Source organism: Chamaea fasciata, unplaced genomic scaffold (assembly GCF_029207755.1).
Source record: "Chamaea fasciata isolate MVZ Bird 193981 ecotype frontalis unplaced genomic scaffold, bChaFas1.0.hap1 SCAF_4, whole genome shotgun sequence".
Lineage (NCBI taxonomy): Eukaryota > Metazoa > Chordata > Aves > Passeriformes > Sylviidae > Chamaea > Chamaea fasciata.
Window position 1 is genome coordinate 31,201,253 of NW_027094089.1, and position 14,941 is coordinate 31,216,193.

A 14,941-nucleotide genomic window follows, 5' to 3' on the forward strand; every position below is an offset into this window, starting at 1 on the left:
CCTCTTGCCTTCACCTCCACTGTGTTCATTCATCTCTTTGACTATGGTGGCATAACTAGGGGAATTAAGACAGCATCTCTTCCTTTCTGCTGGAATACACATTGACTGTATGCGATACAAAATATTTTCTCATACAGTAGTAATCCCGCAAAAAACTAAACCCGAAGCATGAGCTGTTTATTATGGTTTTTTACCTCTGCCAGAACCTTGCCATCTTTTAGTCTGGTTGCTCTGTGTATTTAATTTTCTTTGTTTGCTTTGTATAGAAAGTCAGGAATTTGTTTCTGTGTATCTTTTCACAGTAGCAATGAAAGAAAATGAGATTATTTGATGTAGAAATCAGTGGATTCAGAAAGCAAAGCACTTCTGAAGTAGCTTGGTTCCAGTTAGCTGTGATTACTAGGTATATGTAGCTGTGATTATTTCCACTGCATATTTAAAAAAAAAAAAAGACGTGACTAGTGGGGGAAGGAGTGCACTGCAGTATCCTGTTGTGATAAATATTTAGTATTTCTGGCTATGTATTTAAAATGAAAAAATAAAATGAGAAAAAATGAGAAAAAATAATGTAAGGGAATTTTTTAGCCATCTGAAAACATCAGTGTGGAAATACTGAAATATCAATGTCATAGCTTTTAAAGAAGCTTGGGTTGTTGCATATTCCATGAATATTTGTGGGACTCCTGCAGTTTCCTTCAGACTTCAGTTTGCCATTGTAAAAATCACTGCATTTATTTGGTGCTTTTTTTTTTTTTTTTTTTTTTTTTTTTTTTTTTTTTTTTTTGGTCTAAGGAAGAAAAGTGGATGAGATTCAAATGCAGTAGTTTTAAAAATCAATTTATTCCTCCCTCTTAAGGTTTTCTTAGTAACACGACAAATACGCACCCAAAGAATATGCAATCAAGTGAAACATCAGAAATGAAGCTCAGATCTAATGCTAATCTCAGCAGTGTTGTTAATGGTATCCAATTAGAAACCATTCTTTAGAGGAAGTGTTACACTGGCACTTACTTGGATAGATTTACTGTCCAGATGGAAGTTATTTTCTAGGGCTGTCTCAGAAAAAGAGCAAAAGAAAATGTGTGAGAACATACTTGCAGCTACCTGGGCTGCGGCTGTGTTATGACAGTGTGCGTGTGTTGCTGTGTACTAAGTAGTGTTATTAGGAAAAGTCAATATAAATATTAAAAGAGTAAAAAGTACAGCTGCTTGCTTATTTGAGCATTTTAAAATTGAATTATTTCCTGTAACTTAATCCATAATTTTTATCTCTCCCTTTTTTTGTAAGGAAATTGCTGTAAAAGATCTTGCCTGAAATTCACAAAATCACAGAGGAGTTACAATTACAAGGGAACCTTGGACATCATCCCATCCAAGGCAGGGTCACCTGGAACAGGGTACAAAGGAACAGGTCTGCAGGGTTTTGAATGTCTCCAGGGAGGGAGTCTCCATGACCTCCTTGGGCAGCCTGTTCTGGTGCTCTTGTCACCCTCAATGTAAAGAAGTTCTTCCTCATCTTAAGGTGAAATTTCTTGTGTAGTAGTTTATGACCATTTCTTCTTGTCCAGTGTCTGGGCATCATTAAAAAGAGTCTGGCACTATCCTCTTGGCACCCACCTTTGAGATATTTATATATACTGATGAGATCCCCTCTCAGTTTCCTCTCCTCTAGACTAAACAGGCTCAGCTCTGTCAGTCTCTCCTCGTAAGAGAGATGCTCCAGACCCCTCATCATCTTTGTGGCCCTTTGCTGGACACTCTCCAGGAGCTCCTTGTCTCTCTGGCACTGAGGAGCCCAGAACTGGACACAGCACTCCAGATGTGGCCTCACCAGGGCCCAGCAGAGGGGGAGGATCAGCTCCCTTGATGTGCTGGCCACACTCTTCCCAGTGCAGCCCAGCATCCCACTGGGCCTCCTGGCCACAAGGGCACACTGCTGGCTCATTGTCACCTTGAGACCCACCGGGACTCCCAGGTCCTTCTCTGCAGAGCTGCTCTTCAGTGGGGCAGCCCCAGCCTGTGCTGGTGCTTGTGGTTGTTCCTCCCCAGGTGCAGGACCCTGCTCTTGCCCCTGTTGAACCTCATGAGGGTTCTCTCTGTCCAGCTCTCCAACTTACCAGGGTGTAGCCAAAAGGCAGCAGAGCCTTCAGGTCTATCAGCCACTCCCCCAGTTGTATCATCAGCAGACCTGCTGAGGTACCTTGGATCCCTTCATCCAGGCCAGTGATAAACAAGTTGAGTGAGACTGGACCCAGTATTGATCCCTGGGGAACACCACTGACTACAGGCGTCCAGCTGGATTCTCTTGCCCTGATCCTCTGAGGTCTGCCATTCAGCCACTCCTTGGTCCACTCCACTGTCCATTCATCTAAACCACATTTCCTGTGCTTACCTGTGAGGATGTTACGGGACATGGTGTCCAAAGCCTTGCTGCAGTGGAGGCAGACAACAACCACTGCCCTCCCCTCATCTATCCATCCTGCCTGGCTATCACAGAAGGCTGTCAGATTGGTCAAGCATGATTTCCCCTTGAGGAATCCCTGCTGACTGCTCCTAATTGACCTCCTTTTATTCTACGTGCTTGATGATGACCTCCAGAATGTTCTGTTCCGTCACCTTTCTAGGGATGGAGGTGAGGGTGACTGGCCAGTAGTTTCCAGGACTGTCCATGCTCTTTCTGAAAATGAGATTAACTTTGTCTTTTGTCCAGTCATTGGGCACCTCTCCATGGTTTTTCAAGGATGATGGAGAGTGACTTAGCAACATTATCTACTAGCTCCCTCAGCACCTGTGTGTACATCCCATCAAGGCCCATGGATTTATGAATGCTAAGTCTGTCTAGTTGAATCCTCACTGACCAGGGTAAGGTCTTCCTTTCTCTAGCCTTCCTCTCCTTGCCCCAAGGTCTGGGATTCCTGAGGGCTGGCCTCAGCAGTTAACACAGTAGCAAAGAATGCATTCAGTAATTCTGCTTTCTCTCTGTCTTCCTTCACCAGGACACCTATCTGATTCAGCAGTGACACCACATTTTCCCTAGGATTCCTTTTGCTGATGATGTGCTTGTAGAAGCACAGCTTGTTGTCCTTGATACTCCTTTACAGACTCAACTGGAAGTGGGTTTTGGCTTTCCTTGTCACCTCCTTGCATTCTGTGACAGTGTTCCTGTCATCCTCCCATGTGGCCTGGCCCTTTTTCCACATTCCATAAATTTCGTTCTTCTGTTTGAGATTTGTTAGAAACTCCCTCCTCATCCATAAAGGGTTCCTGATGCCTGTGCTTAATTTCTGGTTCATGGGAATGCACTGGTCTTGAGCTTGGAGGAAATGATGCTTTTCTATTGACCAACTTTTTTTTTTATTATTTCTTAGTTTAAAAATACTACCTCTGTTCTGTTTTGGCAGAGTCATTCTGGTTTTGTCATTGTTAAACTTTTGCCATGGTAAGGCCAAGTACTGCTGGCTGCTTTATTGCAGAAAATAAATAGAAATAATTATTCTAAAGAGCTGTTTTGATATGCTATGGGTCGGTTTTACTTGTCAAAATCAAATCTTGAGGTTTGTTTTCATTTAGGCAGTTTAGATAAACTTTCCAGCTAAAAAATATCTGTTACAACACATACCTAGCTGGAGATTCTTTAGTTCCAGTAAAACAGGAAAATGCTGTTGTTGAACAAAGAAAATGTTACTGATACAGGTAACACCATTGCAACTGCAACAAGTAGAGAGATTTTACAGTACGGTTTGATGAGAAGCTTCACATTCTAATTGTGTAAAGGATTTCTGATTGTTTTAAATCAAAGCAAAATAGAAATGGCAAATTGAAATCTGGTTAGAATTTATTTATAGAAGGCAAGAAAGATATTTTAAGCAAATGTCTCCAGAATTCATACCTGATGTTGCATTTCAGAATTATCTGAACTAATTGAAATTATATTGCTGCCGTGGCCCTTGGAAATGGGTGGATGGTTTGGGGTGGGTTTTTTCGGTTGCGTTAATATATAGAGGCACTGAGAACTTACAAAGTAGTTAACCGCAGGAAAAAACTTTAACTTGATATTTTGGCAAGCTAGGAGTAGAGAATGGCTGGGTTTGGTTATATTCTGGTATGCTGGATCAGTAAAAAACCTTAATTTCTGTGCTCTCTTTTCCCTTAGTTTTCTCAAAAAAATTTAGCAAGCATCCTTAATGTTTTTTTCATATAACAATTGGCTATTCACTTTATTTACTAACATGTTCTTCCTCCTGTTGTTACCATTCACTATTGTTGTTTCAAGAGTAACGCCTTTTATTTCTTTTTCTCTGAGTGCTGTCTCGGAGCAAGCACAGGGGTTTTTCTGGTGTTTCTTGCCTGCATGAGGACACACAGCCATGAGCAGTTGGGCCTTGTTTTTATGCCAGAACCAGGGAGCCTTGGACTATAGCCTTATATTAAAATGGTGTCCATTTTATTTCCAGCCACCCGTTCTTTTTCCAGAGTGCGGTACTTTGGTTCTTTTGTTTGTACTGATCTGTTTGCCAGTCTCATTCTGTGAAGTGTGTGACATAACCAGTCCAGTTTGGGGATTTTTTTTCCTAGAAGAGACACAAAAAATAGTTTGGATGAGAAGGGAGGAAGAAGTGAAAATACCTTAAGTTGACAGTGTCACTAAATCAGGCTTCACCACCTCAGCCAGAGAATGCCAGTGCTACTTAAAAAGGGAAAGTTTCTTCACAGTGCAGGCTGTCTTTGCATGTTTCATGTCAGTGGCTATCAGGTTTGAGCCATCCTTCTGTTCCCAAAGATGACAAGAAAAAGTATAGAAGAGAAACACACTTTCAAGCTGTAGACACTTTTCAAGGGTGGGCAAAATGGTGGTTGCAGTTTGTTATTTTAAGAGTTCAACTTTCCTGTCCAAGAGGGCTGGATTGATCTTAGGGGAAGTCTGTACCAAGCCTCAGTGCCACCCCCTACACACTTTCCCCACCTCCCCCACAGATGATTTCCTGATGAGTAAGAGGTCCCAAGTACTTTCAGTTTAAAGAGTGAATAATTCTGTGCTCAGTTTACTGTAAAAACCTAGGATGTTTTGTGTTCTTTCTAGAAGTAGTACGTTGTTTATAGTTTTCCCAAATTAATAAGAATTAGTGCTGTTTTTAACTGGAAAACGTTCATGTAAATTGTGCTGTTACTTTTCACAGTATAGCATCTCCCATCGAGAAACCGCAAAGTCTGTGCTTTGGTGTCTCCTGTGGTGCTTGTTGCTGCTTTAGGCAGAGAAAAACCCTTACAGGCTTTTTGTGTAATTCTTTGTTTCTACATGAAAATGTTCTGTCAGATGGCAAATTAAGCCTTTCTGTATTTGTCAGGCAGCATGTTAGGTTACATACTCCCAAACACAATCTTTCCCTTTTCTGTGTTTACATGTGCTCAGCTCCATAATTCTGCACTAGTTGGTAGACAGTGCGGTGGATTAAAAAGTACGTGTATTTTTTGTGCCTAGTTCATCTTGCCTTTCTGATAGACATCTGGTAGCTGGTTTCATTTTCAGCTGCTGCTGATGTAACATCCTTTTAGGAGGCCTGGATGGGGGAAGCAGTGCTTTCTTAACCATGAGCAATCCCATCCTGTTAGCACCAGACAGAAAATCTAAGGGACTAATGATACAGTGAAACTATTGCTGCCTTCAAAACGAATTAACACAGACTGAGGACAAAATTACTGTGATTGTAAGCTCTACTTGAGGTTAGACTGAAAATGTTCCATGGGTTTCTGGCAGGTCTACAGATGTTGTTGGACGGTCAGATACTTGGGTGATGGGAGTATGCAGAGAATCATCAGAGTTCATTCATGAAAAGTGATGGTTCACTGAATGATGGTAGTCTCTTCTGGATTAAAATTTAGTGTATATCCAAGATTGCTGTTGATCTTGTTTTTTTACACTGGTCCTCAAGCCAGTGCTTTTCTTTTCAGCTTCATTTTGCAATCATTTACATGATTGCATTCTATTCAGTTTTACTGTTTATAGTTTGTATTGGGTGTAGGTGGCAAGGATTTAATAGTTGGGCTATGATGTCCGACCTGTAAGGGGAGGGGAGAACCCAAGATTTGTAGATGCTTTCCAAAAAAACAGCTTATGAAGTTTTGTTAGTTAATTAAACATGGCATGGAAGTTGGTATGTTAGTCCTGCATCTCCTAATGTAAGCATGCAGCGTGGATTTTGGATAAAGGGGTAGAGTGAAAAGGAGGAGACAAAGAGAGAGACGAATTCATATTCACAGAGAGAGAGCTATTAATATATAGAGAGAGCTATTAATAAGAGAGAGAGAGCCAGTCTTGGTTCCTGTATTGATCCAGCCAATAGGATGTCCAGGGTTTGGGGGCATCCATGCACCAGGGCTTGGTTTTTAATACATAAGCCTGCCTTTTTAATAGATAAGCTTTCCCTGACCTGGAGAAAAGTTTTTGATTTTCTGTGTAAATTAGTGGTCACGCAGAGTCTGTTCTTCCAGGGCTTTGTGGAAACGAGTCAGAGGATTTTGGGGCTTTGGTGGTCTTGTTGTTCCCGTGCATTCTGTGCCTGCTTCTCCACCTCGCTTCTCTGTTTGTGCTGTACTGAGTTGTGGTTATCTCCAGGAGGTAAATCAAAGACCTTTGTCCCAGAAAAGTGCTGTCCTACCTCTGTATGGCCCCTTGTCCAGTCACATCTTGTTCTTTCTCACAGTGTTACTGCCAACAGTCCTTGGCTGTTGTTACCTTCAGTCCTTGGCTGGTGCCACAACCACCCTGCTCTTGATGTTTGAGACAAACACATTAGCCCCTTGTCTCCTGGGGTCCTACAGGGGACCTGCGGGTGTGACTTCAGCACGTGCCGAAGCTGCCTGCAGCTGCCCCCATGCTAGATGGAACTAATTCCAGCTGTTTCTAAGACAGACCCACTACTGGCCAAAGCCAGGTCAGTCGGCAGTCTTGGTACCACCTCTGTGATAAGATATTTAAGTATTAAAAACAACTGTACTAGCCAGGCAAGAAAAGTGAGAATATGTGAGACAACCCTGCAGACACTAGGGCCAGTGAAGGAGGGGGAGAAGGTGCTCCAGTCACAGAACAGAGATTCCCCTGCAGACCATTGTCCAAGGTGGAGCAGATACACACCTGCAGCTTGTGCAAAGTGATGTTTTTCCCTTCCTATTCCTTCAAGAAGTGAAAAAATGCAAAAACCAAGAACTATATAAAGGTTGTAATTTTCCTGTTGGCTGTGAACACTGAACCTCAGGTAAACTTGTGTCAAGGCTCTTATGGGTTAAGGGAGCATGGGAGTTTTATTTGTGTTTTGGGTTTTCTCTTTTTTTTTCTTTCAAGGTCTTTATGAGATCTGCCTCATAAAGAATTGGAGTTGTTAAGTGGTGGAGAAAAACAAGCCATCACAATGTTGTAGGTCTGCAAGATAATTTTACCTAGTTTGATTTGGGTGCTTCAGGTGATCTGATGTTGTGGTATATTAGGAAATCAAAATTTTTCTGCCTGCTAGATTTGCCTGTTTTATGGGCAGGAGAAAAAAATCACTATCCTTTGTGTCCTTCTTTACATTCTGTATATTTACTCAAACTTAACAAGGATAAGTTCCTATTTGAGCAAAATAAGAAGAGCACGTGTGTGTGAAATCACATTTTTCTGTCTTTGATAGTTCTAACAGTGGATTCTCTTCTGTATTTTCTGATTCCTTTCATCCATTACAATTTTTCAGCTTGGGCAGCTGACCACAAGATGGGTAGACAGAGACAGATAAGAAGTGTGTATGTCTGGCTGTTGGTTTATAAAATATATATTGTAGAGGAATGGTGGTGGGGTATGCTTCCTGCCACTATCCTGACGCACCCATTTCCTAGTATTGGTAGCCATCTCTGTTGTAGAACATGAGTGTTAAACAGTTCTTCCTGTATGTGTAGAAGTAAAATCTGAACAAACATGAAACCATTTTGGATTAAATCACATTTCAGTTTCCTGCCTTCACCTAAAGGAAGCTTTCTTGGTTCATTCAGTGTTTTGAAGAGTTACAATTAGATACATGCCCAGGTTGGTCAAACCAGTGCTTTGGGGGATGGCTGTTTATTTGATACTTAAATATGAGTTTTGACTATTTGGGCATAAGATGTGACCTGTGAATTTAGGTGCCTAAAGGGTCATGGTAACTGAAGGAGATATGACCCAGCTCTGTAATATTGTACAGGCATTTGTTTATAAATCTGTTTACAGTGTTGTGGATGCATGTGATCTTTCACCAGATCTTTTTTCCCCTAGATGTTCCAAAAGCTCAAGATCTCTCTTACAAAATAAAGGAGTAAGTTAGGAAAACTAGTTATATGTGGGTTTTGCATTGTTTGGCTTTCTGAGTTTTGATGCTTCAGAAACTGTGGAGACATGGACAAGTAGGACTCCTTGTGAAAAGAACAGCCACTGAAAAAGAGGGGGCAAACAGTGTAATGAATCTGTTTTTTTGAGGAATTTGAATGACAAGTGCTATCTTTTTTTGTTGTTGTTGTTATTCATATGAAGCATGTAGTAAACTTCTTAATGTTCTGTTTTCAAAAAAGAGTTCTCAGAAGTTGAAATGGCTGGACAAGGTGAACTTATTGATGGCTGTAGCTGGTGGGATATAGGTGTGTCTTTCCCTGCCAGACTTCTGGTAATCAACTCCCATGTACAATCTCTGCTTCCAGTGTTTTTTTCCATGGCATATATTCTTCTGTTTATACTCCTTTTTAAAGAGACTGCTGTTGATATTTTTTCGAAAGTATTGTGGTTTTCCACAGCTTTGCCAATCTCTGAACTGCTACCAAAATGAGACAGAATTTCTTCTTTGTCAAAGGCTTTTTGGTTTTAGATGTTGGCCAGGGAATTCAATTTGTGTTTTCATGTGTAGCATCAGAGGCTTGGAGAAGGCGTGGGTAACTTTGACCCAGTGAGCACACCAGCTTCCATAGCATCTGTGGCATCTGTCTGTGGGTGGCTGGAGGATATCATTCTTGAGCCTGTTCCTGTGAAAGAAGCAGAAGGAGATTATGCTGTCTGTTTTGCTGACTTTCCCATTTTGTGGAAATCCCCAGTGTGAAACTTGCAGTCTCCAAACTCGTTGTACTGCAATACAGTTAGATTTTTAAAAAAAAAATTTAGATCACTTTTTGTTTAAATAATATGGCTGCATTTTTATGGGAAATATTATGTTCCAATAATCAGTGTTGTATCAAAATTCTAGCAACATGGAAGCATTATTAAAAAATGAGGTTTTGACATCTCATTCTAATGAAGAGTTTTCTTCCATTTTTTGATGGATAGATGTAGAATCTGGCTGTTCACAGCCTGTGTGAAAAATTCTACTTCTGGTTAATGAAAACACTAAAATATAGCAGTCCCTTGATCTGTTGCCATGTGAATTGTACCTACTGTGAACTATTTGGGAAGCTAAACTGCACATAGAGGAAAATCCGAGTGCATTACTTGTTTTTGTGTCTTAGTGAGAAAAAGGGTCTTGCTTGTGACTTTACATAGTGCTGTGGGCATGGTATTTTATGTTCTCCCTGTATTATTAACATACTGTCTGAAAGTTGAAGTGCAGTCTGCTAAATGTGTCTGAAAGACTTTTTTGGCACTTGGAAGAGAAAGTTTCCTGTCACTAGTCCAGAAATTGAAATATAATTTCAGCAGTTCAAAAAAAAAGAGATAAAAAAGGCATATTTTCATTTGGAGTGTTGGTGGTTTGATTGAGAAAATAAATAGTGATGTTTTGGAGAAGTATGTATTTTTAGGCCAATTTCCTGAGGAAATGAAGCTGACATGATTGTGTTGTTGGTCTGCATATGTTGGTCCTTCTTGAAAAATTGAGTCTGTCATCTAATTTCAGACGAACTTGAAGCCTGAGGTGACATTCTGAGGATTTTGTGAAAATCCATTGCTAATTAGAGAAAGAGACCTAAACTTGTGCTGTTGCTGAGGCGAAAAAAGGCAGGAACGTGGCTGATGTATGCTGTCAGTGATTAGCTAGTCAGCAGCATTGAGATTTGCTGTCTTAGGCTGAATTGGGGTAACGTAGACGTCATGGAGAATAGAGGGAACTGTTGTAACAATGAGTTCAGAAGAAGAAAGGTACATTCCCATAGCAAGGTGAAGATTTCTTGTTCCAGTGTGCACAGCAAGATCTGTTGAAATTTTCCAAAGGGAATGAAGTTGCAAGAAGAGGTCATGTTGTTATCTCTGCACTTGGGAACCTTTCAGTTTAAGCTTCAGATAGAACAGTTGGTAGAAACTGGTTCTTTTTATTGTATTCTATCATTAAATGAGGGATTTGAAATTAAGGTAGGTGAATTTACATGTACACAAAAGCTCTGATTTGATTTCCTATAGCTACATTTTAATTCTCTGTAGAGGGTGGATTTTATTGTGCTAAACAAAAGTATCCCACTGACCTTTGTAAAGGTGGGATGAGCTGTGTTCTAAAGATATAATTGACAGTTCAGAAATGCCTGTTTCAAAGTTCTCTGATTCTCTGCAGTGTAGGACTGTGTTAGTGACAAGTCATAGGCTAAACTTTGGCTTCATCTTCTGGTATCTGTAGGTGTGTTAACCCCATTTAATGTCATCAGAGTTTTGTTGAATTTAAAAGTTAATAAGTACATGCTCCTCACTGTGTCTCATGTGTATACAAATATACATGCAAGTACATATATATGCTACTTCTTTTCAGTATTTAGCAGCTGGTGGAAGTTTGAGAAACTGCATGTGAGTATTTCTGAGGTTGTCTTGGTTTTTAAATTGACCAATTTCCCTTTCACAGTGCCTGAAAATGACAACAAAGCGGAATTTGTTTTTGCGGCTGGTGCCATGCCGCTGTCTGCGTGGAGAGGAGGAAACTGTAACTACACTCGATTATTCTCACTGCAGCCTGGAACAGGTGCCTAAGGAGATTTTTACTTTTGAAAAGACCTTGGAAGAACTGTATTTAGATGCTAATCAGATTGAAGAGCTTCCAAAGGTATGTTGGATGATTCTCCTTTTAGGTATACTTACTAAGTCTTTACTTCACCAGCTTTCTAGAAGCTAATAGTGTCTAGCTTCAGCTTTTGGGCCGTAGTTTGCCATGAAGCAGCCTTGGTAGACTGAAGGTTTATGCATTCCAGCTGAACTATTTTATAGCGTGAGTTGGAATGAAATTGCTCAAGCAACAGATGGGGCTCAAGAGAGTTACAAAGCAGAAAAGACTGGCTAATAAATATATTTCTGTGCACTGAGAAGTGGGTAGGCTACCCCTTGCCTTGGTGAAGTCTATGGTTTAATTATCCATGTGATTAGAAATTGCTTGAGCATTTATCTTTTGTTCCTTTTTGGGTTTTGGGGTTTTTTTTTCCTTAACTGCAGGGACATGTAATAGCCTACACTTGCTTCAATTTAATGTGTTTTTGTATTAGAATAAGTCATACGTAAAGGCATATTTCTGAGAAACTAAAGACTTTTCCCAGCTATTAAGTAATTTTGATCATTAGGTTTTGCTACCCTTTCAGTTTTCAAAAGAAAACACCCCCACATATAAATTCAAATATGGCAAAGAACACAAGCAGAGAGATTAGGGGTAGTGAAGATGTAGCCAAAGTGATTTTTACTCATTTGACCAAAATTTTGATGATTAAATTTCCATGGAAGAACTTTAGGGGAAGGCCTGTAATGTTTGAAATGATCCTAGCCAATATGGAGCCAGAGTTTCAAGTGTATTTCTTTTCTATTTTATTTGGCTTTCCAACTCTGAAAAAGGCTATTTTATTTGGCTTTCCAACTCTGAAAAAGGCTTTTAATTAAGCCATTTCAGTTATGAAGGGTGTGATGCTTAATAGGTCATCTCTAGTTTTCTGAAACCCTGTTAAGACATTCCCATTCTCACTTTTCCTCTTTGCCCCAGCAGTGTTTTGTGATCTGGCCTTTGTGTGCCACAACACAACTTTTTGGGGCTGCTTGTCAACCTCATCAATGAAATGACCCATCAGTCTGGCTGTTGGATTTTTTTAATTGCTCTGAATCTTTTCAGAATTCCAGCTCATTTCAAAACTCAGTTCTTACGGTAGAGCTCCTTTAGCTGACTTGCTGAGGGCACAGTATGAGCAAACTGGGAAGGAGTGAAAGATTATGGTAGAGAAGGAATTGACTTTACATGAAATGTTGGTGCATAGTCTCAGCTTCAAAATTGACTGGGCATTTGGAGTTATTTCATCCTCCTTCATCATATATGCTAAATCACATCTGAAAAATTACCCTGTTTACTCTACAGTGTGCATTTGAGCTGAAAAGCTCAAACTCTAACAGTTTTACGTTTTTCTCTCACTCTGATATTTGGAAGAAATCAAAATTCTGCAGTAAAATACTCTTTAATTATGCGGCTTCCTGCACTTACTGCTAGTAATTGAGAATATGTAAACACAAAAAAAGAACAACAAAAGGAGCAACTGCAAAGTCAACATCACCCTCCCTTCCCCCTCCATTTTCCTTTGGGGATCTTGCAATTCCTTGTGCTGCATGTGCCTTGACCTGTGTTATCAGAGAAATTTCTAACGATTCCAGAGTTTAGATTGTTGCTTTCCAGGGAAAGAGTTCAAGTATATATTCTTCAAATTAGAGAATGGCTCCAAAACACCTGAGCTCATCAAAGTATCCTAAGTGACTTCTAACTCTTTAAAGCCATAATGATAGATGAGTTCTAACAGACATATTTCTGAAGAATTGGAAACAGCAGTAGACAAGTTAAAGCTCATTTCTTTAACTGTCCATCTTGCTAATTCATGTCTGCTTTTGTTCTGGAGTGGTAGGTGCAAATTTCACAGGAATGGGGCTTGTTCAGTCTCTGATTCAAATAATGGCCTTGTAGTTGAGACACAAATAATTTTGGTCAAACTGAGCCCATTGGTATGATAGTGATTAGGATTTTTTTTACTCAATGAGCACTTCCTTGGGTTTTTTTAAAAAACTTTTCTCAGAATTCCAAAAGAGACGATCAGTAAGTCAGGGTATTTATGAATGATCTTATCCAAAGTTGTCATGAAAGGAATACTCATTACAAATTGTTCAGATGAATCTTTTCAACTGCTTTCTTAAAGATATTTATTTTATACTATGTGTAAGTTTCCTGCATATCTTTTGAGGGTTTTTCTTCCATTACATAAAGATTATTTCCCCAACTTTTATAATTTGTAAAACTTTTGAGGAAGAATCTCCAGGTAACCTGCATTTAAGAAAAGATGTGTCTCTGAGCTAATACTTGATAAAAGATGGTAATGCATGTATACAGGAGAGATTAGACAGTTTTCTGTACTGCTGGCTTGAACTTTGACTAGTTTCAATTCTTCCACTGGTTAATTTTTTTCAAATTTTTTCAATATTTTGGATTTTTTCATACTTAAGGTAGGAAGCATGAATTGGGAAAATATTGGAAGACATTACAAAATTAGATTTATACTTTTAGAAGAGTACCTACTGAAATCCTATGTTCCAGAATGATTTGACTTTAAAAGATATGTCTATAATTTTTTTTCTTTTCTTTCTTGAATAATCTCTACTTACCTCTGGGTTGTCACATGGCATGTCTGTTATACAAAATGTTTTGCAATGCTCGCGGGTCTGTGTGTAACTACAGGTCACAGTTTCCGAGATCCTGGAAAGAATTTGTAGAAAGAATTAAGCATAGCTGCTGCCGTGTGGCCATCTACAGTTTTTTGTTTTCTTAAGCATTGTAATATGAGTCAATTTTCAAAGAAACTAGTAAAAAATTTTTGGTGGTCAAAAACTTTAAATAACCTGGTCTTCAGGCCATGAGGTCAGAAGTTTAAAGGGGTTAAAACCAAAAGCTACAAGGAGAAAACTGAGAGAAAATCACATTCACTTTCTTCTTTGTTTCAATAGCAACTTTTTAACTGTCAGTCTCTACACAAGCTGAGTTTGCCAGACAATGATCTAACCACATTGCCAGCATCCATTGCAAATCTCATTAATCTCAGGGAACTGGATGTCAGCAAGAATGGTAAGTCACTTTGCTTATTGTACTGAGGTAACTAGAAGGCAAATCACCATTGACTTTAAAAGACACTAGCAAAACTTTAATTTCTGGAATCTACACAGCTAGTAATTTTAAAATTACTACTGTAAATTCCTGCTTACAATAAAAAGATACTCTTTTATGATCTGGTTGTGATATTTAATTGTATCTCTTACACTGTTTGGTTTGTAGACAATGCTGTCTGGCATTTTAAGTTCTCTCACAATATATAAGCTCAAACATTAATTTTAGTTACTTTTGTCATCTCTCACTATAGTGAAGAGAGTTTGCAAAAGAACTTACAAATTTTGCTGGATTTTACTGGTATAATTTATTTCATATGAAAATTGGTTTATTTTAATAAGCTGTTTGATTTTGTAGTATCGTAGAATTTGCCTAACTGTCCTGCTCTGGGGATGGTAACATCTGTTGCATGGGGACGTGTACGTATCCATAGACATGACTTGGTTCACTTGTCTGACTTGTTAAAAATCTACCATTCTGTGTGAGTCAGACTTTTGATAAGTTATGAAATGTTGTCAGCCAATTATTGTTTACCTGGGGTTTTACTGATGGTGCTGCTTTGGTAAGCTGGCAGATATGTGCAACTGTGAGGAAATTGAAATAACATTGTCATCGAACTTACTAGTGTGACTTATTTGAGAAGTTAAATCATGCTTAATGAGGAGAATAGAATAGCTTTGTCTTACTAATTTAAAGAGGATACTTCATTGAAGTAATACTTGAAAATAAGAATTGCATAAATATTTCAAAGATTGAGTCATTCAATTTAATTTTTTATTTGGGCTGCTAACTAATTATGACTCCAAAGAGAAATAAGTTCTGCTTTACTAAGAAAGCATTCCAGTTGCTGAGATGTTGGTATTTTCCTT

The 14,941-nt window shown here is 39.2% G+C and overlaps 1 protein-coding gene across 7 annotated transcripts in view; it reads left to right on the forward strand.

Annotated features, from left to right (window-relative positions):
- ERBIN (erbb2 interacting protein) overlaps positions 1 to 14,941 on the forward strand; it is a 118,247-nt gene that overhangs the window by 43,662 nt on the left and 59,644 nt on the right. For all 7 annotated transcript variants that reach the window (XM_066181228.1, XM_066181224.1, XM_066181222.1 and 4 more), the window contains 2 exons: positions 10,809 to 11,006; positions 13,916 to 14,033. In XM_066181228.1, coding sequence (XP_066037325.1) covers positions 10,818 to 11,006; positions 13,916 to 14,033 — 307 coding nt within the window. In that variant the 5' untranslated portion in view covers positions 10,809 to 10,817. The remainder of the gene's footprint in view (positions 1 to 10,808; positions 11,007 to 13,915; positions 14,034 to 14,941) is intronic.